This window comes from Oncorhynchus tshawytscha, linkage group LG06, assembly GCF_018296145.1.
Source record: "Oncorhynchus tshawytscha isolate Ot180627B linkage group LG06, Otsh_v2.0, whole genome shotgun sequence".
Classification (NCBI taxonomy): Eukaryota; Metazoa; Chordata; class Actinopteri; order Salmoniformes; family Salmonidae; genus Oncorhynchus; species Oncorhynchus tshawytscha.
The window spans coordinates 60,251,316-60,279,004 of NC_056434.1; the positions used below are offsets into that span (position 1 = coordinate 60,251,316).

At 40.6% G+C, this 27,689-nt stretch overlaps 1 protein-coding gene across 4 annotated transcripts; it reads right to left on the minus strand.

Moving 5' to 3' along the window:
- Positions 1-4,425: 4,425 nt before the first annotated feature.
- Positions 4,426-27,641, minus strand: tial1 (TIA1 cytotoxic granule-associated RNA binding protein-like 1). 4 transcript variants are annotated; one of them, XM_042323471.1, is made up of 13 exons: positions 27,517-27,641; positions 24,956-25,052; positions 19,873-19,971; positions 19,667-19,721; positions 19,487-19,574; positions 16,439-16,514; positions 16,004-16,112; positions 14,666-14,761; positions 14,438-14,522; positions 11,277-11,400; positions 10,998-11,155; positions 5,898-5,936; positions 4,426-5,799 (listed from the first exon to the last, which is right to left on the minus strand). In XM_042323471.1, exons 2-13 carry the CDS (start codon positions 24,965-24,967, stop codon positions 5,685-5,687), a joined length of 1,056 nt encoding a protein of 351 aa, XP_042179405.1. In that variant the 5' UTR covers positions 24,968-25,052; positions 27,517-27,641; the 3' UTR covers positions 4,426-5,684. The 4 variants fall into 4 exon arrangements, with proteins under 4 accessions (XP_042179405.1, XP_024280177.1, XP_024280176.1 ...); XM_024424409.2 differs by having other exon boundaries at positions 19,873-20,022; positions 27,517-27,640; XM_024424408.2 differs by lacking the exon at positions 27,517-27,641 and adding an exon at positions 26,573-26,769.
- Positions 27,642-27,689: the final 48 nt, after the last annotated feature.

The window sequence follows — 27,689 nt, forward strand, 5'->3', positions numbered from 1 at the left end:
ATGAAAATCTTGACATTTATTCATGAAACTTTACTTTATATGCTTCCTTTCTTTACAATTCCTTTTCTTTTTCCCCAACTCAATCCATCTCTCTTGCCCAATACAGTCTTTAAAGAAAATATATATTTGTTCCTTCTTCAATTCCAAAACACTTAATTACTTAATATAGCTACATCTAATTTTACCGGCATTAAGAATATAATAGAAGAACAAAACTATTCCCGTAGGTGAAGGGATCAATGTATGTGGGCCGCAAAATCTTCCAATGAAATAAAAGATACCTTTCATAGAAGTAAAAATCAGAATAAGACCCTCGATATTTGAATGAGTATCGAGCTCATCAAGTGCACTTTCACCACCCTGTGAAGTTCATCATAATTGATTTAATCTGCAGCCTGAAAAAACAGCTTGTTTTCCCGAGTCGTAGTGGGAGGACCACAAGTTACTTCGATATGATGGTTATTGTATCAATATTTGCACATAGATGCGTTCCCACTGCCATTTCTCGCATAATAAAATGTACCGACATTCGTTCGTCGAACGAAGGAATTGTCTGTCGGCATTTGTAACATTGTAACGGCATATCCTGTTTCCATCATCCCGGTCGTGACTTTTTTCATGCGTCAAGTAATTCATGCGCATGAAATGGTTGGATGGAAACCTGGTTTCTGATTCATATGCCAGTGCTTTCTACGTTCTCTTGGAGTGCAGCTGGCACCAATAATGTACATAAACCCTGGATTGCCAATGCTATGTATTGGCCAATGAGATGTTTTGAAGCCACCGCCATATTGGCACTCCCAAAAAGAAGCAGTCCTCCATAGGACTTAATGGAATTCTACAATATTTCAATTAAATGTTTCAAGGACGTGCGTGTGTGTGCGTGCGTGCGTGCGTGCACGCTATAACATCAGTATATCTGTTTGGGTAGGTTTCCCTATTTAATCACTTATAGAGAACAATCCGTCACTCACACTTGAGTGAGACAGTCTGTTTGTTCAAATCTATTTAATTCAAATCTATGGTATTATTTTGCATGTTTGACAGACCAATTTTATATTCATGTTAGTGCAATTTCCATAGTTTAGTTACTCATAACATTGATTGCCTCAGTAATAGACATGAAGGCTGTTCACACACACACATTCTTTCTTTCACCTCCTTCCTTGTCCAAGGACACCATGGATGACCTCTTTATGGAGGGGTTTTCGTCCTCTCTCCCCCTCCACCCTGTCTACGAGTGTTCAGATTCCAGAAACGGAATGCTGCTGTTCTAATTGTCCAACTTCCTCCTCCTGCCCCTCAATACCTGGGTCCTGTGGTTCGGAACCAGGCCAACAGTTTCCACAGCACAAGCAACGACAACAGACATATTCACCTGTAACCTGGCTGCTATGGAGATAATCAACAGCTTTGAAATGTCCTGCAAAATAATTGGCCACTACCTGAATGTGGTTGTACTGATGGTCATCACCGTGGTAGAGAATGGCCTTATCACATCTGGTAGATCTCTGTTCCACTGATGTACCTGCCTGGAGCGCTACCTGCTTGTGGTCCATCCTGTGGCCTAACTGAGGCTCAGAGCTCCCCGGAACGAGTGGGCAGAGCCTGGGGTTGTCTGGCGAATCAGTCTGGGCCGGGTGGGGGTGGTAGCGTGGTACTTTCCATCCTTTCCAACCAAACCATTTTTCAGGGAATGTTCCTACTCGCTTTTACGATCATGTGCTTCTGCAGCTTGGCCATTCTGAGATCTCTGAATGGTCCAGGGCTGGGGGGGAAGGGGTAGGGAGTGACCAATCAAAGATGAGGGCGTTCAGAACAATCGTGGTCGTGCTGGTGGTCGGTATCGGGTCGTGTCTCTGTTGAATGAAGTGCTTTTGTACAACAAGGTTTGCATAGCTCACTCAGTCACCTATGCGTTGTCCTTTCCAAGCTAATTCTATTCTATTAATTAATTCTAATTCTATTCTTTTTTTTTTAACTGTATCAGTTTGGAAAACTGCCGTGTCTTCAAAACCCCAAGCCTAGGGACTAATATTCTGCAGGTTTGACTTTGGTAATTGGTATTTTATTAGGATCCCCATTAGCTGTTGAAAAAGTAGCGACTACTTTTCCTGGGGTCCACACAAAACATAATACAGAATGACATAATACAGAACATCAATAGACAAGAACAAGCTCAAAGACAGAGCTCAAGGACAGAACTACTTTAAAGCTGTTTTACCCTTTTTTTGTGTCAGGTAACCTGACTATTAAAGGAGCTATGCTGTACCTTACAGCCATTGAGCAAACGTTACTACAAAATGTCTTGCACAACTAGCTCAATTAGTTTTTAATCACTTTATTTTGGGATTCCACTACTGTCAACATCTTTTGCCTGATAACGTGCAAGTGAAGCAGAGTGAATTTGTTTCAACATTTCTTCTACTCCGCACCTCGTATACCTTTAACCTTTTCAAAGAGCTGAGGAGGCGAGTAAAATCAGGAGATTCTCCCAATGAGTTCATCTGACTCTGGGTAAGTAGAAAAAGGGCTTTAACGAAGATGGATACTCTGTTTGTCTGGCACTGTGACAAGCATCATAATGGGATTTCTATTTTCTGTAGGCCTACTTGCTACTGCAATGGTGTTGTGTATCTGTTATAAGACTATGTGCTTGATGTCCTAAATGTTGTCAATAAAGAAAAATGCTTTAAATTAAAATGTTTTTATTTTATTAATTTGTTAATTGTATTTACACTATAAGTAGTATCAAGTCATATATATACACTGCTTAAAAAAATAAAGGGAACAATTAAACAACACAATGTAACTCCAAAGTCAATCACACTTCTGTGAAATCAAACTGTCCACTTAGGGAGAAACACTGATTGACAATACATTTCACATGCTGTTGTGCAAATGGAATAGACAACAGGTGGAAATTATAGGCAATTAGCAAGACACCCCCAATAAAGGAGTGGTTCTGCAGGTGGTAACTACAGACCACTTCTCAGTTCCTATGCTTCCTGGCTGATGTTTTGGTCACTTTTGAATGCTGGCAGTGCTTTCACTCTAGTGGTAGCATGAGACGGAGTCTACAACCCACACAAGTGGCTCAGGTAGTGCAGCTCATCCAGGATGGCACATCAATGCGAGCTGTGGCAAGAAGGTTTGCTGTGTCTGTCAGCGTAGTGTCCAGAGCATGGAGGCGCTACCAGGAGACAGGCCAGTACATCAGGAGACGTGGAGGAGGCCGTAGGAGGGCAACAACCCAGCAGCAGGACCGCTACCGCCGCCTTTGTGCAAGGAGGAGCAGGAGGAGCACTGCCAGAGCCCTGCAAAATGACCTCCAGCAGGCCACAAATGTGCATGTGTCTGCTCAAACGGTCAGAAACAGATTCCATGAGGGTCGTATGAGGGCCCGACGTCCACAGGTGGGGGTTGTGCTTACAGCCCAACACCGTGCAGTACGTTTGGCATTTGCCAGAGAACACCAAGATTGGCAAATTCGCCACTGGCGCCCTGTGCTCTTCACAGATGAAAGCAGGTTCACACTGAGTACGTGACAGAGTCTGGAGACGCTGTGGAGAACGTTCTGCTGCCTGCAACATCCTCCAGCATGACTGGTTTGGCGGTGGGTCAGTCATGGTGTGGGGTGGCATTTCTTTGGGGGGCCGCACAGCCCTCCATGTGCTCGCCAGAGGTAGCCTGACTGCCATTAGGTACCGAGAGGAGATCCTCAGACCCCTTGTGAGACCATATGCTGGTGCCCTGGGTTCCTCCTAATGCTAGACCTCATGTGGCTGGAGTGTCAGCAGCTATGGACTGGCCCGCCCGTTCCCCAGACCTGAATCCAATTGAGCACATCTGGGACATCATGTCTCGCTCCATCCATCAACGCCACATTGCACCACAGACTGTCCAGGAGTTGGCGGATGCTTTAGTCCAGGTCTGGGAGGAGATCCCTCAGGAGACCATCCGCCACCTCATCAGGAGCATGCCCAGGCGTTGTAGGGAGGTCATACAGGCATGTGGAGGCCACACACACACTACTGAGCCTCATTTTGACTTGTTTTAAAGACATTACATCAAAGTTGGATCAGCCTGTAGTGTGGTTTTCCACTTTAATTTTGAGTGTGACTCCAAATCCAGACCTCCATGGGTTGATAAATTTGATTTCCATTGATCATTTGTGTGATTTTGTTGTCAGCACATTCAACTATGGAAAGAAAAAAGTATTTAATAAGAATATTTCATTCATTCAGATCTAGGATGTGTTATTTTAGTGTTCCCTTTATTTTTTTGAGCAGTGTAGTATTTCAAGTAGTTACTTGGGCTTAATCTTGAAAGTTGTTATAATACATTAGCTTTAGAATATTTACTCCTGATTGAGGCAAACATAGCTCGAGACTTGTAGACTACAGTAAACGCACTGAACACAGATTATTTTCTTCCAATAATTATTTTTATTGAGACCCTTTTACATTGAAAATTGAATTGTCAATTGCTGAACTTTATTCGTCATTAAAACAATTGCCATTTTACATTCAATACTTTGAGCAACCAAGATAATACATTTTCAAAAACGTGCAATTCACCCTCAATGTCTCCAGGAAATGCTCATTACTCGTCTCCTGCTATTAGCTGAAAATGGCACAACTTGAAAATGATAAAATCATCAGTCATCACTAAAATCTAGAGTTCAACCTTCTAAGAAGCTTCCTTGAATAAAATAAACTGGTGCAGTAACTGACATTTAAATTAAGGCTTCTTTGTAAATTATATTGAATAGATTCAATATGTCAGCCCTGCATTGCACACTCATCTACAGTATATACAACATTAGGTTTGTGGAGCTCCTGTGATACTAAAGAGTACATGCTTGGAAACCCTCAATTCAAATCAGGTGTTCGAGGGTTATATACACACACACACACGTTTGGCCTTCCATGACCCTTCTCCATTATACGTGACATTTACAGGTATAAGCAAAAAAAAAATAGCATAGAGATTTACACGCATTATCAAGAAACTCAGCTAGTACAATGTTGGGAGATGAAGAATGTGAAGTAAATAAATGTAAATATACATAATGGCACACAAATCCATATGCCTTTGAAGATTTAAAGCAAATTTGACCCTAAAAGTGCTTTTAATGTGCTTTGTTGGGCCAAAATGCTAAACCTCAAAGCAGGAGACAGAAAATGTGTTCACTCATATCTATCAAATGTTCAGAAAGTGATTTAAAAATCAGAAACTCTTTAAACAATTTAAAGAGCATTATGTTCTGAAAATGTACAACTTCTTTCTATATGTACCTGTGCAATGTCCTGACAAACTAGGGTATATAAATGAAATTAAGTCTGTATTTAACTACATTAAGTGGTCAACTGAAACTCATCCAAAAAATCTTTACCAAGATATCCCCTATATAAAAGCGTGAAAATTCAGTCTGAGTTTTTTTTCTCTCCCATACTTCTTCTTGACATTTAATTTGTACACAACACATCTTCAGCCAATAAAAACAACTCCCTACCTGTCTTTATAAATAACATTTGCTTCCTCAAAAGAGGTAAACTATTGTTGTTCCTGATCTTCTCTGCTTTAAAAACACAATCTCTCCAGATGATTACAATGTTAATTACTTTATGTTCTCCTAACTGAAAGTCCACTGATTCCCACTGATGAGAGTGAGAGCCTGATCACTGTGTCTGGTAGCCAGCCATGTTGAAGTTTCCCTGGTTGGGCATCACAGGACCGGGCTGGGACGGCGCCGGGGATCCAAACCCTCCCACCCAGGCTGGGGACTGGGACTGTCTGCAAGAGAGAAGGTACACACAACAAGGGTCACAGCACGATGCAAAAGGCTGGTAAGTGAAAGCTTTGGGCTGTGAAGCACCGAGTACGTTAGTCACCTTGAAATGTTCTGTGCTGCTGCGGCCAGAATGGAATCCCTGTGAACAAGATGTCATAGTTTAGTGTGGCTCCGGAGTCAAACCATTTCCCCAGGCTTGCTATGACACTGGAAAACCTATGCTAGCAAATGTCAACAAGAAACAAAATCAGGACTGTCCTTAAAATGCCTCTAAACTGCTGTTTTTCAGGAGAGAATTGTTGACAGAAAAGTAGGAGTAAAAGTCACATGAACTTTATAACTTCCACACTGTTAAAATTTAAACTGCATACTGAAAATATAGCTGCAAGCAGAAATGAACGGGATCAGAGGATGACACAAAAGACAACAGCAGTCCGAGAATAAAGCAAGGCCACTGCGGAGTTGATTTACAGTGGTTTAAAAATGGACACGTAAAATCAGATGGCTGAGTTAATGAAAAATCAATCTTTTGACCAATTCTCTTAGCATTTCTCAAAATAAGTTAAGACGCACAATGTAGTGTTGCAAGGTATACCAGCACCAAGGTAATATCACAGTATCAAAACATCATGATACCAACGTTTTAGAATACCGTAGTACCGTTTCATATTCGGGGCGGCAGCGTAGCCTAGTGGTTAGAGCGTTGGTAACCGGAAGGTTGCAAGTTCAAACCCCCGAGGTGACAAGGAACAAATCTGTCGTTCTGCCCCTGAACAGGCAGTTAACCCACTAGGCCGTCATTGAAAATAAGAATTTGTTCTTAACTGACTTGCCTAAAAGGTAAAATAAAAATAAAAAACATTTCCAGCCCTACTGACCCAAAGAACCTGCCGGTCCCCGTTATAAAATGTTGATACATCCAGTTGAATTTAAGCAACAACCACTAGTCTCACACCTGATTCTCTCCATGCGCGTCCATTCCTCTGTCAGTTTTTATAAATATAATTGAGCCGTAATTGCGAGCAGGGATGCAGACCCCGTTTTTAGATTTGTACATCTGTTACATTGGAGCAGTGCACAAAGCGAGCAATGTTGATAACCAAGAGCACAGACCAGTCTGAGTAGCCTCTGAGTTCAGAGGGACAATAGAGCACCGCTCCGTGACAGCCTTCTTTTACTCCTCTTAAAAGCCCAATACTTTGAGAAGTAACCATGGACTATTTTACACTTGGGGTTGCTGTACATAACTTTAACCCATTGTATAAGAGACTCAACAGAATTAAAGCAATCCAGGCATTCTCTCTCTTATATATATATATATATATATATACATACACACACACACACACACAAAAAAGTACACTGCTCAAAAAAAAAGGGAACACTAAAATAACACATCCTAGATCTGAATGAATGACATTTATTTTTTAGTGATGTTTAGTGATTTTTTTTAGTGATGTTTTGGGGCTGTTGCTGGGCAACACGGACTTTCAACTCCCTCCAAAGATTTTCTATGGGGTTGAGATCTGGAGATTTTTGGTAGCATTTCTATGTGGAGGATTCAAGAAAAATGTAGTGCATTTTCAAAATTTTCCACCCAATTCCAGTTATATTTAATAAAATGACACTTTCTTGAATAAGTACCTCCAATTCATTGAGTTTTTCCTCCAACCCATTTTGTGCCTCTAGTAGTTTCCATTATCATCTACATGCACCTATTTTCTTTATTAGTCTAGTATAATCTCGTTTGACCTGAACTGCTTTTGTTGTAATGACGAGTAATTACATTGAACGGCCTCTAAAAGTCCATTTAAAAAAAAGTGTCCCATACATTAAGGGCATGTGCTGTACCCATGTTGTGCAAAAAAATATTTAATTATGAATTATTTTCTCTGTGATTCCATTTCCAATACCCCAATCCTAATGGAAATTGTATAAGAGATCTATGGATAGCAATTATATGGTGGTCTGATCGCAGTCGGTCTCCATGTACAGTACCAGTCAAATGTTCGGACACCTTCTCATTCAAGTTTCTTTATTTTGACTATTTAATCAATTGTAGAGTAATAGTGAAGACATCAAAACTATGAAACACCACATATGGAATCATGTAGTAAACAAAAAAATGTGTTTAACAAATCAAAATATAGTTTATATTTGAGATTCTTCAAAACAGCCACACTCTTGGAATTCTCTCAACCAGCTCTCAAACCATCTCAATTGGGTTGAGGTTGGGTGATTGTGGAGGCCAGCTCATCTGATGCAGCACCATCACTCTCCTTGGTTTAAAAAGACAGTGGTTGGAATCAAAAATCTAAAATTTGGACTCCAGACCAAAGGACAGATTTCCACCAGTCTAAAGTCCATTGCTCGTGTTACTTGGGACAAGCAAGTCTCTTCTTATTGGTGTTCTTTAGTAGTGGTTTCTTTGCAGCAATTCGACCATGAAAGCCTGATTCATGCAGTCTCCTCTGAACAGTTGATGTTGAGATGTGTCTATTACTTGAACACTGAAGCATTTATTTGGGCTGCAATCAAACACTTCTGCTTATTTGAGCTGTTCTTGCCATAATATGGACATGATCTTTTACCAAATAGGGACATCTTCTGTATTCCAATGTCACAAAACTGATTGGTTCAAATGCATTAAGGAAAGAAATTACACAAATTAACAAGGCACACCTGTTAATCGAAATGCATTCCAGGTGACTACCTCATGAGGCTGGTTGAGAAAATGCCAAGAATATGCAAAGCTGTCATCAAGGCAAAGGGTGGCTACTTTGAAGAATCTCAAATATAAAACATATTTTTATTTGTTTAACCCTTTTTTGGTTACTCCATGATTCCATATGTGTTATGTCATTTTTGTTTTGACGTCTTCACTATCATTCTACAACGTAGAAAATAGTACAAATCAAGAAAAACCCTTGAAAGAGTACATGTCCAAACTTTTGACTGGTACTGTATATCTCACCATGTCAGGGTTTTCCAGCCTCCATATATCCACTAGTTCTAATGTATCCATAATCTCATTAAGCGCACAAGGGTGATACTTTGTAGTGAGATTTCCTTTATGATCCATTGAGGTACATATAAATCTCCCAATATAATTCATTACTTGTGAGCTCAATAGGTCAATAAAGTGCATTCGGAAGCTATTCAGACTCTAGCCCTTTTTTACACATTTTGTTAAATTACTGCCTGACTAAAATGTATCAATCTACACACAATATCCCATAATGAAACTGTTTATTATACATTTTTGCAAATGTTTTGAAATAGAAAACAGGAATACCTTTACGTAAGTATACAGACCCTTTGCTATGAGACTCGAAATTGAGCTCAGGTGCATCCTGTTTCCATTGATCATCCTTGAGATGTTTCTACAACTTGATTGGTGTCCACCTGTGGTAAATTCAATTGATTGGACTTGATTTGGAAAGGCACACACCTGTCTATATAAAAGGTCCCACAGTTGACAGTGCATGTCAGAGCAAAAACCAAGCAATGAGGTTGAAGGAATTGTCCGTAGAGCTCCGAGACAGGACTGTGTCGAGGCACAGATCTGGGGAAGGGTACCACAAAATGTCTGCAACGTTGAAAGTCCCATGAACACAGTGGCCTCCATCATTCTTAAAATGGAAGAAGTTTGGAACCACCAAGACTCTTCCTGGAGCTGGCAGCCCTCCCAAACAGAGCAAATTGGGAGGGAAGTGACCAAGAACCTGATGGTGACTGACAGAGCTCCTCTGTGGAGATGGGAGAACCTTCCAGAAGGACAACCATCTCTGCAGCACTCCATCAATCAGTCCTTTATGGGAGAGTAGCCAGACAGAAGCCACTCCTCAGTAAAAAGCACATAACAGGTCACTTGGAGTTCACCAAAAGGCACCTAAAGGACTGACCATGACAAACAAACAAGATTCCCTGGTCTCTTGAAACCAAGATTGAACTCTTTGGCCTGAATGCCAAGCGTCCCATCTGGAAAAAAACCTGGCACCATCCCTACGGTGAAGCATGGTGGTGGCAGCATCATGTTGCGGGATGTTTTTCAGCGGAAGGGACTGGGAGACTAGTCAGGGACGAGGTAAAGATAAACGGAGCAAAGTACAGAGAGATCCTTGATGAAAACCTTCTCCAGAGCACTCAAGACCTCAGACTGGTGCAAAGGTTCACCTTTCAACAGGACAAAGACCTTAAGCACACAGCCAAGACAACGCAGGAGTGGCTTTGGGAAAAGTCTCAATGCCATTGAGTGGTCCAGCCAGAGCCCGGACTTGAACATCTCTGGAGAGACCTGAAAATACCTGTGCAGCGACACTCCCCATCCACCCTAACAGAGCTTGAGGGGATCTGCAGAGAAGAATGTCCTGATCTTTTTGGGTAACTGCCAAAGGTGCTTCAACAAAGTACTGAGTAAAGGGTCTGAATACTTATATAAAATCTAATATTTCCATTGTTTATTTCCAATAAATTTGCAAAAATTTCAAAAATGTATGGGGTAGTGTGTGTAGCTTGAGGAAAAAAACATTTGAAATCAACTTTAAAATAACGCTATAACGTAACAAAATGTGTGAAAAGTCAAGGGCCTGAACTTTCCAAATGCACTGTATACATTTTTGAAAAAGTGGGGATCATTATTTGGCCTTTATAGATTAGTTAGCGAGATCTGTTTTTGGTCCAATAGCATATTTCAAAGGATTAATCTTCCTTGAGGATCGGTTTGCACAATCTGATCAGAATTGTTGCCAATTAATATAAAATCACCCCTTTTGAGTTTTTGATTTGTCTTTTTCCCCACCCAACCTTTTTCCCCACCCAACCTCATCCCAACCTCATCTATATATCTGTAGACAGAGTTTCCTGTAAACAGTAGATATTATATTCCTTTTTTAGCCAGGTAAATACTTAGTCTTTTCTTAATCTGCTAAGCCATTACAATTAGAACTAGCTATACTTATTTCACCACTTACCATAATGAGATACAAGTTTCAATTGTACATAACACAATCAAATGTTTGTAAACTTACCATCAAAAAGGACCATATAGCTAGCTGTACCATAATATTTGCATTGTTAAGGTTACTGTAGCTGTAACTGTGTAAACCTCCAATTGTCCTAATATTCTACCAACTACCAACTTTGGAAAGACTACTCCTTTCAAGAGCATTACACAACGTCCAAAATGTTTTATACTTACTCTACACCAAATCCTTGCTGATTCCATGACTGTCCATAAGATACTCCATAAGAAGGCACTTGCCAACCATTTGCCATGTACTGTTGCCCATACTGCTGGGCCTGGGGGCTCCCATACATTTGGTTCCACTGTCCCCACTGACCCTGACCGTACTCCACCTGAAAGATAAAAGGAAAAAAAATACAGAGAAGGACACATTTTTTCTGGATGAGTAAAGCAAATAAATGTGCAATGGGGAATGTAGCGATTTTATTTGAGCAATATCTCAATTCAAGATACCTGTGGTACGCTTTTGGCCATGTCGGGGGATTCTTTGCCCCAGTAGCACTTCACTATGTGGCATTCAATGGACGTTCCATTTACAGAGACAATTGCATGGGCAGCACTTTCATGGGAGGAAAACCTGTCAGAAGAACACAAACGTCAACAAGAGACTGTGGTCAAGAAATATATTTCAGCAGTTTAATGAAAATGCAAAGTAAAAACTTGCAGCATGAAAGATGATTTTTGTTGTTGTGTGGTTTATATACAGGTAAATGTAAAAAATAAAGAAAACCCTTGAGTAAATCAGGCTACGTTATGGTGTTAGGGTACATTTATCTTGCATGGTCACTCAACCCCTAGGAGGGAAAGGTAAACACCAATAAATACACAGCCATTCTGAGTGATCACCTTCAACCTATGGGGAAGCGTTTATATTATGATGGGAGTGATCTCTTCCAGGATGACAATGCTCCCATCCACAAGGCATAGGTGGGGCACTGAATGGTTTGATGGAATTTCCTCGTGGAATGATGGTTTCTCATCTCTCCAATATAGTTCCAGACACTTGTAGAATCTATGCCAAGGTGCATTAAAGCGGTTCTGGCGGGTTGTGGTTGCCCAGCGCCTATTAAGACAATGTTTTTAATTTGGGAAGTTACCTGTAGTGTTCACTAAGAAAGTAATAAGTACAGTTCCAAGAACACAAATAATAACACACTTTACAATAACTTTCATGAACAAAATAAAAACTATTTATAATGAGTAAATACTATTTAATTCAAGAGAATTTATAACTCTACTCAAAAATTCTTGGTATTTTTAAAAATTAGTCCACTGTTGATACAGTCCAATTTTTTTTGCATGTCAGCAGTCAAGTAAAAAAATAAATATTGGACTTGGCAAGTGACACTTTGCTTCTTGAAAGTCCAAGACGTTGAAAACTTGACTGCTGGCATACAAACATTTTGGGAATGTATCAACAGTGGACTACTGAAAAAAAAGACCTAAAAGCTAGTTTAATGGATTTTTCCTTTATTAATCAGATCACATTTTATGTCACATGCGCCGAATACAACACCTTACCGTGAAATGCTTACTTACAAGCCCTTAACCAACAATACAGTTCAAGAAATAGAGTTAAGAAAATATTTACTAAATAAACTGAAAAATAAATAAATAATTAAAAGTAACAATAACGAGGCTATAGACCGGGGGGACCGGTACGGAGTCAATGTGCGGGGGTACAGGTTAGCTGAGGTAATTTGTACATGTAGGTAGGGGTAAAGTGACTGTGCATAGATAATAAACATGAGTAGCAGCAGTGTAAAAACAAAAAGGGGGGCTGTCAATGTAAATCCGGTTCGCCATTTGATTAATGGCCACCATGGCTTGGGGGTAGTGGCTGTTAAGGAGCCTTTTGGACCAAGACTTGACGCTCCGGTACCGCTTGCCGTGCAGTAGCAGAAAGAACAGTCTAGGACTTGGGTGACAGGAGTATTTGACCATTTTTTGGGCCTTCCTCTGGCATCGCCTAGTATATAGGTCCTGGAAAGCAGGACGCTTGACCCCAGTGATGTACTGGGCCGTACGCACTACCCTTTGTAGCACCTTACGGTCGGATGCAGAGCAGTTGCCATGCAAGGCGGTAATGCAATCGGTCGGGATGCTCTCGATGGTACAGCTGTAGAACTGTTTGAGGATCAGGGGACTCAGGGCCTTGCCTGGTTAAATAAACGTTAAAAAAAACTTTCCAGTCTCCTGAGGGGGAAAAGGCGTTGTCGTGCCAGCTTCACGACTGTCTTGGTGTGTTTTGACCATGATAGATTGTTGGTGATGTGGACACCAAGGAACTTGAAACTCTCGACCAACTACACTACAGCCCTGTCGATGTGAATGGAGGCGTGTTCTGCCCGCCTTTTCTTCTAGTCCACAATCCACCTTTATCTAGCTCATGTTTAGGGAATGGTTGTTGTCCTGACAACACACGGCCAGGTCTCCGAACTCCTCCCATAGGCTGTCTCATCGTTGTCAGTGATCAGGCCTACCACTGTTGTGTCGTCAGCAAACTTAATGGTGTTGGAGTTGTGCTTTGCCATGCAGTCGTGGGTGAACAGGGAGTACAGGAGGGAACTAAGCATGCAACCCTGAGGGGCCCCCATGTTGTGGATCAGCATGGCAGATGCGTTGCTGCCTACCCTTACCACCTGGGGACAGCCCATCAAGAAGTCCAGGATCCAGTTGCAGCGAGGTGTTCAGTCCCAGGGTCCCAGCTTAGTGATGAGCTTTGTGGGCACTATGGTGTTGAACGCTGAGCTGTAGTCAATGAACAGCATTTTCACATAGGTGCTCCTTTTGTCCAGGTGGGAAAGGGCAGTATGGAGTGCGATTGAGATTGAGTCATATGTGGATCTGTTGGGGCGGTATGCGGGTATGCGAATTGGAGTGGATCTAGGGTTTCCGGGATGATGGTGTTGATGTGAGCCATGACCAGCTTGTCAAAGCACTTCATGGCTACCGACATGAGTGCTAGGGGCGGAAGTCATTTAGGCTTTCTTGGGCACAGGGACTATGTTGGTCTGCTTGAAACATGTAGGTATTAGACTCGGTCAGGGAGAGGTTGAAAATGTCAGTGATGACACTTGATAGTTGGTCCACGCATGCTCCGAGTACACGTCCTGGTAATCTGTCTGGCCGCGCGCCTTGTGAATGTTGACCCGTTTAAAAGGTTTTACTCACATCGGCTATGGAGAGCGTGATCACACAGTCGTCTGGAACAGCTGGTGCTCCATGCATGCTTCAGTGTTGCTTGCCTCGAAGCGAAAATAAAAGGCATTTGTAGTGCGTAATAGTTTGCAAGCCCTGCCACATCCGACAAGCGTCAGAGTCGGTGTAGTAGGATTAAATCTTAGTCCTGTATTGAAGCTGTATATGTATTTATAAAACGGATTATGCATGAAATTTACAATAAAGCATAACCAAACAAGGTTGTAATAAAATAATTTAACTACTTCCACAACTAAATCTGATTGATTCTAGACATTATTGTGGGGGCTTTTGGTGTCGTATTGGAAGCTCTATCATTAAGTCATGTACCAGTACTGCCATCTACAGGAAAAATTAGGCAATACATCGTACATTAACAAAATAGGGAATCTTCACTTAGAACAAAACATTACCTGATGAAAGAGTAACCTTTCTCTGGGAAAACTCGGATTTCCATTATTTGTCCAAAGGGTGAGAAAGTCTGTCGCATGAGGTGCTCTGCAACGAAAAAGATTTCAATATAACATTCATCCTTTGTCAGCCAACCCAGTGTCAACTTTGTTTGCCAAAATGTATTTGTTAGCAACATCTAATGATTCTAAACAGTCTGTGTGTATCTTTTCAGGTTTAAACAAACTTGCCTGACAGTCCTGACTGGATTCCTCCGCAATACACAGTGCAGTTCTGGGGACTGGATTGGTTCACTACATCTTCAAACCTCAGCTGCTTCGAGCCATCTGGTATAAACATACAAAAAATAGGAATATGAGCATTCCAGTGGTGTAGTCGTGATTTGAACATTTGGGGGGGGTAATGCCCTAAGAGCTGTTTGAATAGACCACCAGAAATGTCTGACTGTTTTGGCCTGCCGGTAAATTTACCAGGCGGTAAATTAGTTAATAGACCAGCAACAAAGAGTTCCAAATCTCTCTGCCAGTGGCTCACGTGTCCGCGCCCCCAAATCCACACTCACACATGCAGTCAGAGCCTTTTCAAGGGGCCCTAAGTGAAACATTTTGGAAACAGACTCCCCTCGACAACAGAGAGACATTTTTTGTTTTAAGCTTAATTTCCTGCAACCCTACACATTTTGCCATGGCATGTAGAGTAATGTTTGCAGTTTTTAATATGATATCAGATTGAGAGTGACTAACAAAAATCAGTGGGGGCCCCCCGGTCGGTAATTCGACCATGAGTACTACAAGTTCAGATAGCCGGTGAGACATTTTTAGATTGGTAAATTAATTTTGCCTGACTACCCGGACTCCTTGCTCCAGCCAAACGCTACGCCACACTCAGACATTCGTTTCTTCACACATTCGGGGGCCGTCTGATTGGTCCAGATACAGATGGGTTGGGCCAAAACCAGAACACACATGGGTAAAGCGGCAGTTAAGAGACAATCCAATTGCTGATTACTTTATTTTGTACAACGCCCCTCATCACGACAAACAAGTTAATGATGTCAGTCTCAGACTAGGGTATCTAGCGAAACGACAGAGCAGTGGAAGAATTTAGTGTGAGTCATCAGGCTAAAAAAAAAAAAATGCTGACATGGGTGAGTGTGTCAGTGACTAATATAACAAGAGAACCCAGCTTCTAACGTGTCCTGCGCAACTTGTGAAGGTCGTAGATGGAAATGTAAATGTATGTGTTCCTGAGAGTCGTGGCTTTCAGGGATGGGGTCATAATAGCCCCAACTGTTCAAAAGTTGGAGCCAAATTTGTAGGAAGAAAACAAAAAAATGCTCCATTGGAGACAATTGCATTTAGGGGATATTTTGGAGGTTGCTCATGTAACTGTGGTTCTATGAACTAAGCGACACAGTCCGTGGAATGAAAATGGTTGGGGGAGACAAAATAGCTCTCTGGAATATGTCCCCCTCAGTTATACGCCAACTGGGCCAATAGAGCATTCAGCCTCATAACGCCCATTTCAACTCCAATAAAACACATTAGTCATACCTCACTCATACTTACTGTCTTGCACATTTTTGGGGGCGGGTGGCTTGCGAGTTGCCCAGTTGGTCCTGATCTGCCGTCCTCCTAACCACTGTCCCCCCATGTGCACGATGGCATTCTCTGCATCCTGTCGATTTAAACAAAAGACAAAATTCCTTCTCCAGATTCTACATGCTTCTATACATATTCTATAAACTAAGTGCTATTGTGTAATTAATAACATGTTTTACATACTAGATGGATGGATTAGAATAGATATTCAACAGGAATAATGAACTATCAAACAAACTACAACTTGTACTTAAGTAAAATAATTTGATCAACAGAGAACACGATGTGCATTTACTTTAATTATTTTTTAAAGTTTAAATTATCTAAAGCTCAAATCTACTGAAAATAGAAAATAGTAAACAGAAATAACCTTCATCTTGTGTTCCTGCACTGGAGCCTTACCAGTTTGTTATAGAAGGACACAAATCCATACCCCTTAGATTTTCCTGTCGTCATGTCCTTCACAACACGAGCATCCCTGGAAGGACAAGACAATAGCATCCATAAAACAAAAACCACACACACTGAACTGCAAATAGACTACATTCTCCCATAAATATCTTATTTACTTTTGTTTGTTTTTTATATCCTCAAATGCTTACAGGTAATATTGCATTTGAAAAAAATGTAAGTACAAAGACATGCGACCTATGCTGATATTTTAATTGCTTCTTTCTTCAGATTAATTCAGTTAAGGGTTCTCTGTCAAATATTACATCAATTATAATCCTCAAACTCAAAAGAAACACTTCTTATGGATTACCATGCATTCCTAATATTTGCTGATGGTGCTCATTCTACCATTAGAAATATCAAAGACAAAAAAAGGAATTAAACCAGCATACAAGGCCCGATAACAGATTTCTTTATTTTTCCTGGTCAATTCTTTACCACCAATATGGAGTTTGGAGAGCTGTAAATGTTAAAATATTTACATTTTCAGAGTTTTCGGAACGGAGCATAAAACTAGCAACAATTCTAAGCAATCCAGAATGTTCTAAAGTATATACGGTCAGGTCCAAAATGGACACCCTTGATAATGTATAAAATAATTCAAATACTGAGCTATATTGTATACGCCAATTTGTTTAACAAGTTATACTTTTTCAACCAAAAAAAGGTATGGGTGAAAGTTAGACACCCCTGTTTTCAATACATCACCTTGGCATTGAGCTTTTTTCTCAAATATTTTATGAGTTGGAGAACACATTGGGAGGGATCTTAGACCATTCCTACAAACAGAATCCTTTATCTGCATTATAGACTGCCCCCGTCAATTCAAACCACAGGTTTTCAAAATCGGTTTCAAGTCCGGAGACTGAGATGGCGATTGCAAAATGTTGATTTTGTGGCCAAATAACCATTTCTTTACGGATTCATTTTGATGTGTGCTTGGAGTTAGTCTTGCTGGAAGATCCACTTACAGCCAAGTTTTAGCCTCCTGACAGAGGCAACCAGGTTGTTGGCTAAAATGTCCTGGTACTAGGTAAAGTTGATCATTGATCTTCATCGCAGTTGATCTTAAGGGCCCCTTGACCAGTGGAAACAAAATAGCCCCCAGAATATGAAAAGATCCACTACCATATTTTACAGTAGGTACGGGGTTCTTTTCTGCTCATGCATTCTCATTTCGATGCCAAGCCCACCACTGTTGTGTGTGGCCAAGGAGCTCCATTTTCATGTCATCCAACAAATGTAAACACCTTGAGTTTGCTAAATGGCATTGGCACAGAGTGGAACCGGTGCTTTGATCAGATGACATGAAAATAGAGCTCTTTGGCCACGCACACCAGTCTTGGGTTTCACGACAATGAGAATGCATGAGCAGAAAAGAAACCCCATACCTACGGTAAAATATGATGGTGGATATTTGAATTATTTATTTTTGTCATTTTTGCTCATCTTTATCAAGGGTGTCAATATCAGTCCCCACTGTATATTGAATATTGGAATTTGTTATTCTAAACTAGGTCATGTTAATACAAAAAATTACAAATGGAAAGGAATAATAAGATGAGAAAAGTCTACATCCGAGTTTCCAGTGTGTACAGTTCCTTGTGGTTAGCCTTCAAGCTCCTGTCCAATCCTATAAGCCTATTTGTCATCATCATTTTGTTTATCAAAAAAGAATGAGGGAGAATAGAAAGCGGACACATTCAAATAAAAATAAAAAGTTGGGGGTGATACAGACTGAAAGTCAAAATCCATATTATACGTGACAATTGAGAAGAGCTTGTGTCACTTCTGTCATCCTGTTTCTCACAATGATCAAAACAGTTGAATGGCTAATGAAAGGCATAGTGATTTATGTATCAAGACGGAGTGACATGCTTTAAAATTACATTTCAACCAATAGTCAAAGTAATTATATCTACAGCACCAGTCAAAAGTTGACACACCTACACGAGGCTTTTCTCTATTTTATACATTGTAGAATAATAGTGAAGACATCAAAACTATGAAATAACACATATGTAATCATGTAGTAACCATAAGTGTTAAATCAAAATATATTTTATATTTGAGATTCTTCAAAGTAGCCACCCAAGCCTTGATGACAGCTTTGCATACTCTTGGCATTCTCTCAACCAGCTTCATGTGGTAGTCACCTGGAATGCATTACAATAAACAGGTGTGCCCTTTTAAAAGTTAATTTGTGGAATTTCTTTCCTTCAATGCATTTGAGCCAATCAGTTGTGATGTGACAAGGTAGGGGTTGTATACAGAAGATAGGGCTATTTGTTAAAAGACCAAGTCCATCATTACTTTAAGACATGAAGGTCAAGCCGGAACATTTCAAGAACTTTGAAGGTTCCTTCAAGTGCAGTCGCAAAAACCATCAAGCGCTATGATGAAACTGGCTCTCATGAGGACCGCCACAGGAAAGGAAGACCCCGAGTTACCTCTGCTGAGTTACCTCTGTATACGTTCATTATTGTTAACTGCACCTCAGATTAAGGCCCAAATAAATGCTTCACAGCAACATCAACTGTTCAGAGGAGACTGTGTGTAATCAGGCCTTCATGGTCAAATTGCTGCAAAGGAACCACTACTAAAGAACTCCTTCAAGACTGTTGGGAAAGCATTCCAGGTGAAGCTGGTTGAGAGAATGCCAAGAGTGTGCAAAGCTGTCATCAAGCCAAGGGTGGCTACTTTGAAGCATCTCAAATATATTTTGATTTGTTTAACACTTTCAGTTACTACCTGATTCCATGTGTTAATTCATAGTTTTGATGTCTTCACTATTATTCTACAATGTATAATATATTACATAGTACGTGGTTACACATCTATTCTGTTTATGGACCACTTACAAAAACATTTTTATGAGAAGAACTCTAAAGTTACTAAAATGATCAAAAAAAGATAACTGAGTAAAACAATCTCCAGAGGATGTCAAGTCAGAGGAAACATACTAAATCAAATTCTTAAAAACACAAAGCAACTTACGATATTTTCCCAAAAGGTGCAAATGCAGCTTTGATATCCTCAGTGGTGATCTCAGGGCTCAAGTCTCCCACAAACACATGGAAGTGATCTGAAACGGCCAAGAAATAATGACTATTAGTCCCTGATGTAGCGACTGACTTTGGAGCAAAACAGGAAAAAGTTAAAAATGTAAACACATACTTGATGTATCTTTCTTCTGGCTACTTGGAGTGGTGGCCCAATTTACTTTGACCTCCTGAAGATAAAACATGTCACAGAACAATCAAATGTAAGTGGAGCAAAGGCATTCATTCCATGTCCCTAAAAGCCTGTGTGAAAGGGTAAGAACCAGCAATTCTTAGGAAGAAAGCCAGAGAAAGTATTTCATTGCAGAGTGGAAAAATTACCTTTCCCAATATCTTCCTCCCATTCATGGCTGCTAGGGCAGCAGCAGCATCTCTATGTTCAAAGAACTCCACAAAGCAATAAGGGTCATTGCTTGACTGCTGCAAAACAGAAAATCCCACAGAAGAGTTCATCCTCCTGCTATCGGGTTGCTGAGAAGAAAATAAATAAATTAGGAGAATATATTATTGCCAAACATATTTGGAATACAATTGCAAGTACTGAGTGACCATGTTACTCTATTGGGTGATTATCATGTATTATGAATAGTGCTGCTATATGCAACAGATGTTATCCAATTCAAATCATGTCAATCATATTTAAAAGACTGGGATTCCATAACCCTAACCTCTTTCTTTTGGACGTGTGCCAAAGGTTAACTAGCCAAAGTCTGTTTTATTATTATTTAAAAAAAAAAGAAGCAATTTAATCTGATTGCATTCATCGCACAGTATGTACAGTGGGGCAAAAAAGTATTTAGTCAGCCACCAATTGTGCAAGTTCTCCCACTTAAAAAGATGAGGCCTGTAATTTTCATCATAGGTACACTTCAACTATGACAGACAAAATGAGAAGGAAAAAAAAATCCAGAAAATCACATTGTAGGATTTTTAATGAATTTATTTACAAATGATGGTGGAAAATAAGTATTTGGTCACCTACATACAAGCAAGATTTCTGGCTCTCACAGACCTGTAACTTCTTTAAGAAGCTCCTCTGGCCTCCACTCATTACCTGTATGAATGGCACCTGTTTGAACTTGTTATCAGTATAAAAGACACCTGTCCACAACCTCAAACAGTCACACTCCAAACTCCACTATGGCCAGTACCAAAGAGCTGTCAAAAGACACCAGAAACAAAATTGTAGACCTGCACCAGGCTGGGAAGACTAATTTTGTCTGTCATAGTTGAAGTGTACCTATGTTGAAAATTACAGGCCTCGCATCTTTTTAAGTGGGAGAACTTGCACAATTGGTGGCTGACTAAATACTTTTTTGCCCCACTGTATATAGAACCCACCACAATTTATATCTGAACTAGGCTGAATCATACATTTATTAAAGGAGAAAGAACTTGTTGAAATGGAATACATCCCATTTCGACTAGTAAACATAACCTGAAACATCTGACTGAACGAGTCACTCAGGAGGGGAAGAAAAAGACACCAAACCTAACACGTCTCAACTCAACTACAGTACATCCGAAAAGTAATCAGAACCCTAGACTTTTTCCACATATTGATTTCTTACAGCTTTATTAAAAAATTATTACATTGAGAAACTAAATCTACACACAAGCCCATTATGACAAACGTTTTTGAATGTTTGGAAATGTATTACAAATATCACATTTACATACAGTTGAAGTCGGAGGTTTACATGCACCTTAGCCAAATACATTTAAACTCAGTTTCACATTTCCTGACATTTAATCCTAGTAAAAATAGGTCAGTTAGGATCACCACTTTATTTTAAGAATGTGAAATGTCAGAATAAAATAGAAGAGAATGATTTATTTCAGCTTTAATTTCTTTCATCACAATCCCAGTGGGTCAGAAGTTTACATACACTCAATTAGTATTTGGTAGCATTGCCTATACATTGTTTAACTTGGGTCAAACGTTTCAGGTAGCCTTCCACAATAAAGTTGGGTGAATTTTGGCCCATTCCTCCTGACAGAGCTGGTGTAACTGAGTCAGGTTTGTAGGCCTCCTTGCTCGCACACGCTTTTTCAGTTCTGCCCACAAATTTTTTATAGGATTGAGGTCAGGGCTTTGTGATGGCCACTCCAGTACCTTGACTTTGTTGTCCTTCAGACACATCTTTGGAAGTATGCTTGGGGTCATTGTCCATTTGGAAGACCCATTTGAAAACAAGCATTTAACTTCCTGACTGATGTCTTGAGATGACTCTGTTATGTGGATATATTGTCCTCCCTCATGATGCCATCTATTTTGTGAAGTGCACCAGTCCCTCCTTCAGCAAAGCACCCCCACAACATGATGCTGCCACTCCCGTGCATCACGGTTGGGATGTTGTAATGTTTGGAGGGAAATGGGGAGGCTTGCAAGCCGAAGGACAATGGTCATTTTGGCCAAACAGTTCTATTTTTGTTTCCACAGACCAGAGGACATTTCTCCAAAAAGTACGATCTTTGTCAACATGTGCAGTTGCAAACCGTAGTCTGGCTTTTTAATTTTTGGAGCAATGGCTTCTTCCTTGCTGAGCGGCCTTTCAGGTTATGTCGATATAGGACTCGTTTTACTGTGGATATAGATACTTTTGTACCGGTTTCCTCCAGCATCTTCACAAGGTCCTTTGCGGTTGTTCTGGGATTGATTTGCACTTTTCGCATCAAAGTACATTCATCTCTAGGAGACAAAACGAGTCTCGTTCTTGAGCTGTATGACGCTGCGTGGTCCCATGGTGTTTATACTTGCGGACTATTGTTTGTACAGATGAACGTGGTACCTTCAGGCGTTTGGAAATTGCCCCCAAGGATGAACCAGATTGGGAAGGTCTACAATTTTTTTCCTGAGGTCTTGGCTGATTTCTTTTGATTTTCCTATGATGTCAAACCAAGAGGCACTGAGTTTGAAGGTAGGCCTTGAAATACATCCACAGGTTCACCTCCGAGTGACTCAAATGATGTCAATTGGCCTATAAGAAGCGTCGGCCATGACATCATTTCTGGAATTTTCCAAGCTGTTTAAAGGCACAGTCAACTTTGTGTATGTTAACTCTTGACCCTCTGGAATTGTGATACAGTGAACTAAGTGAAATAATCTGTCTGTAAACAATTGTTGGAAAAAGTACTTGTGTCATGCACAAAGTAGATGTCCTAACCAACTTGCCAAAACTATAGTTTGTTAACAATACATTTGTGGAGTGGTTTAATTTTTTTTTTTTAATGACTGAAACCTAGGTGTATGTAAACTTCCAACTTTAACTAAGTATTCAGACCCTTCACTCAGTACTTTGTTGAAGCACCTTTGGCAGAGAGTACAGCCTCAGGTCTTCTTGGATATGACACTACAAGCTTGGCACACCTGTATTTGGAGAGTTTCTCCCATTCTTCTCTGCAGATCCTCTCAAGCTCTGTTTGGTTGGATGGGGAGCGTCGCTGCACAGCTATTTTCAGGTCTCTCCAGAGATGTTTGATCGGGTTCAAGTCCGTGCTAAGGCTGAGCCACTCTAGGACATTGAGACTTGTCCCGAAGCCACTCCTGTACCATCTTAGCTGTGTGCTTAGGGTCGTTGTCCTGTTGAAAGGTGAACCTTCACCCCAGCTTGAGGTCCTGAGCACTCAAGAGCAGGGTTTCTTCAATGATCTCTTTACTTTGCTCTGTTCATCTTTGCCTCAATCCTGACCAGTCTCCCAGTCCCTGCTGCTGAAAATCTCCACAGCATGATGCTACTACCACGCTTCACCGTAGGGATGGTGCCACATTTCCTCCAGACGTGACACTTGGCATTCAGGCCAAATAGTTCAATCTTGGGCTCTCGAGTTGGGCAGCAGTCTAAGGCACTGCATCTCAGTGCAAGAGACACCACTACAATCCCTGGTTCGATTCCAGGCTCTATCACATCCGGACGTGATTGAGAGCCCCATATGGCAGCGCACAATTGGCCCAGCGTCATCTGGGTTTGGTAGGCTGTCATTATAAATAAGAATTTGTTCTTAACTGACTTGCCTCGTTAAATTAAAAAAAGGTTAATTTAGTTTTTTAATACAAAAAATAAATAAAAAGAGAATCAGACCAGAGAATCTTGTTTCCCCTGGTCAGAGTCCTTTAGGTGCCTTTTGGAAAATTCCAAGCGGGCTGTCATGTGCCTTTTACTGAGTTGTGGCTTCCAGTCTGGCCACTACCATAAAGGCCTGATTGGTGGAGTGCTGCAGAGATGGATGTCCTTCTGGAAGGTTCTCCCATCTCCACAGAGGAACTCTTTCAGAGTGACCATCGGGTTCTTAGTCACCTCACTGACCAAGGCCCTTCTCCCCGGATTGCTCAGTTTGGTCAGGCGGTCAGCTCTTGGAAGAGTCTTGGTGTTTCCAAACTTCTTCCATCTAAGAATGATAGCAGCCACTGTGTTCTTGGGGACCTTCAATGCTGCAGACATTTTTTGGTACCCGGGTCTCGACACGATCCTGTCTCGGAGCGCTACGGACCATTCCTTCGAGCTCGTGGCTTGGTTTCCTCAGACATGCACTGTCAACTGTGGGACTTTATATAGACAGGTGTGCCTTTCCAAATCATGTCCAATCAATTGAATTTACCACAGGTGGACTCCAATAAAGTTGCAGAAACATCTCAAGGATGATCAATGGAAACAGGATGCACCTGAGCTTAATTTTGAGTCTCATAGCAAAGCGTCTGAATACTTACGAATAAGGCTGTAACGTAATAAAATGTGGAAAAGGTCAAGGTGTCTGAATACTTTCCGAATGCACTGTTGGTCATGAGGGTAGCCTATACCGTCTCACCCAGCTACGCTGGAGACGTCGACAAACTATTGGTCAGGTCCACTAGAAACCATTATATCAGCAGCCCATGGTAGATCATGTTTACCCTTCTCCCCCTGTAACTACGGTAACTGCAAGAAGTAGGATATTAGACGGTTTTAGGGGAGGTGCTGAAACTGACCCATTTTGGGTGACAGTGAAATTATTGAAAAAAAGAACTGCATAAAAAATAAATGCTAGGTTATGCAAGGATATAGGCAAAATGCTTTATAAAAGGGTAAGGCTAATTACAAATGACCTTTCCTGTCCTTGATATGTCAAGGCAATTATGTAAATGTAATGGTGTGTTTATCAACATGATGCAAATCTTTTCAGTTTTATGTGCGAAAATAAAGACCAAATGGCAACATGGATTCAAACTTAATGGAAAAAGGGATGGAATTATGTGAAAAACTGGTATGTGCCAATGACCACTGTTACAGTAAAAAAAAAGTTAAACAGTAGTACCCTGTCTACTGACTTGAATTCCTTGACCTAGTGCATAATCCATGATAATGAAACTCGGCAACACAAATGTCTCCATAAGTCATCATAGCTAATAGAGCAGAACACATCTTACCTCAGTGATCATTTTACAACTTTTGCAAGGTCCAATTTGGGTGAACAGCTGAAGAATCAAAATTTCTGTTACATCTCTGGACAGGTTACCAACATACCTAGGGAAAAGATGGGGCAAATTAGTGATCTCAGGAGCATTGGTGGGAAAAGTACCCAATTGTCATACTTGAGTAAAAGTAATGATACCTTAATATAAAATGACTCAAGTAAAAAAGTCACCCAGTAAAATATTACTTCAGTGAAATTCAAAGTATTTGGTTTGAAATATTCTTAAGTATAAAAAGTAAATGTAATTGCAAAAATATACATAAGTATCAAAATTCCTCAAATTAAGCAAATCTTTTTAATTTACAGATAGCCAGGGGCACACGCAAACATAATTTACAAACCAAGCATTTGTGTTTTGTGAGTCCATCAGATCAGAGGCAGAAGGGATGACCAGGGATGTTGCATGATTAGTGTGAATTGAACCATTTTCCTGTACTGCTCAGCATTACTAATGTAATGAGCACTTGTGTGTGTCTAGGAAAGTGTATGGAGTAAAAAATAATTTTATTGAAGTAAAAGTAGTCAAAAATATAAATAGTAAAGTACAGATACCCCTCAAAAAACGACTTGTTTAGTACTTTAATGTATTTTCACTTAAGTACTTCAAGCAACTGCTTAGGAGGTTGGTTAAGGATAGGCGAGAATAGGATAAGTTAAGTTGCATCAAATATTGGCTTTAATGTTATTTATTGAATATCAAATTTAACTACACAAACATTTAGTTAAGCACACAAATATGATTTTGCTCATGACTGTGGGAAGGTGTGCCCATATCTGTCCAATGAAGACATTTCTGAAAAATATATATATATATTCTGTCCATTTAGGGAACATCTTTTGGCTTGGAGTCTATGGGACCCCTTTTGGCACTAGACAAAAGGTCTGTGTATAGCCTCTAGATCGGACGAAATGTTGTTAGATTGAACGTGTTATTTGGTTTAAGGGATTAGGCCTAATTAGTCAACAAAAGACGAGGACCAAGGCACTCTTCTTGCAATTCATTATAGCCTAATTATTATGTAGCTATTATTTGTTGACCAACCAAAGTAGATAGTTAGCTATAAATAACAACTTGTCTTGATACTAGGAAGCTAAGCTTCGTTTCAAATAACACCTTTTCCTCATCACTTCAGTATGCAGACAAGAGAAAGGCTAGTCCATTAAACGCAACTCGTAAATCGTGGAGTTGAGTCGGCTAAAGAAAGACATGACTTAGTTAGCTATCAGCTAACTAACTACTAGAACATTATCCCAGCCATGATGGGGACATTTCAATAACATTTAGATAGCTAACGTTAGTCATCTATGTAGCTGGGTAACTTAGCTAGCGAGCTGATGGTGCCATGCAATGTAATATTGCATAAGTTCACGAATATTTTCATCAGCCTACTGGATAGTCTTGTAACCGTTGTTTCACTGGGGAGAAAAAAAGTATGCCGATTCGCCTAGTGAGAGGTTAAAATGAGGAAGCTGTTGAGGTCGATAGTTATCTAGCTAGTTAACAGTTAGTTAGCTAACATTGCCAAGCTAGCTAGGAGGCAAAGTCGTGGCTGTTGTGTTGACAACTTACAGCGTTTTGGGGTGGCTTTCGTCTTCCATGTTCAAAAATCGATTGGTATGAATGCCGACTAACTAACTGAGTATGCTGAAATAAACAAGAAGATGGCCTAATCAATGTATTTATGCGGTAGCTAAGCTAGCTAACTAAGAGGAAGAAAATGGCGCTAACCGGAGAGTCAGGAAGCCGACTCATGCCCATGCGCATGCAGTCTACAGGGGGACTTGAGTCAGCACTAAAATAAAATCAATTCCGATATCTCGAGTAGGCTAGTCTTATACTATAACATCTCGGTAAAATACGCTAGCCGAGATGAAGGTGGAATCCCTGTTGTGCCAACATCTGTCAAACATCATAAACCTAATTGGGGGCTTTTATTTTGAAAATGTCAATTAAAGCGATACTGTATAAACATTGAGGGGATTCGATTAATCTGTCTAAAGCACCCTGGTTGGCATGTAATTGCATCAGTTGAAAGTTGATTGCATTCGTTTCGGAACCGGGCTGCCACCCGGACGTGAGCCAGGAGCCCGTTCAAAGCCAACGGTGAAATCGGCTCAAAACAAAAGTCACGTAATTACACGTAGAATAATGAGTAGGTGTCTGTGTTTTCACATGCAAAAGTGATTGATTTTGATTCAAACGTATATTTAATGAAAAACAAATGCTTTATGTTTCTGGATGATGCACCGTGCTGTCTTGTTGACAACATGACCGAGCGGCGCAGATTCCTGTTCGATTTGAGAAGAGTGCATTCCTCCCTCACAGCTTTGCCAATTCACGTCACGGGCCATAGACCGGTTCCCGGCGTTTCAGCATTATCGAATCCACCCATTGACAAACGATACATTTATGACTGTAGCCACGCTCTGAGCTGAATACATTGTACCACCACGTGTGAAGTAGCGCTATTATTGGAATCTATGGCGTAACGTTAAATTGGAAAATATACATACAAACAAACAGGTGTTCCTTTCCTGAACGTAAATACCAGATCGCCTCACTGTTAGGCTGGAACCTTCTCCCTGAATCTCGAGACACTGGAGGTGGCAATTTTTTTTCCCAATCCCAACATTGACGGTGCTATTTCGAGAAACTTCCAGCCCCCTTTCCCACACGTCACCGTGCG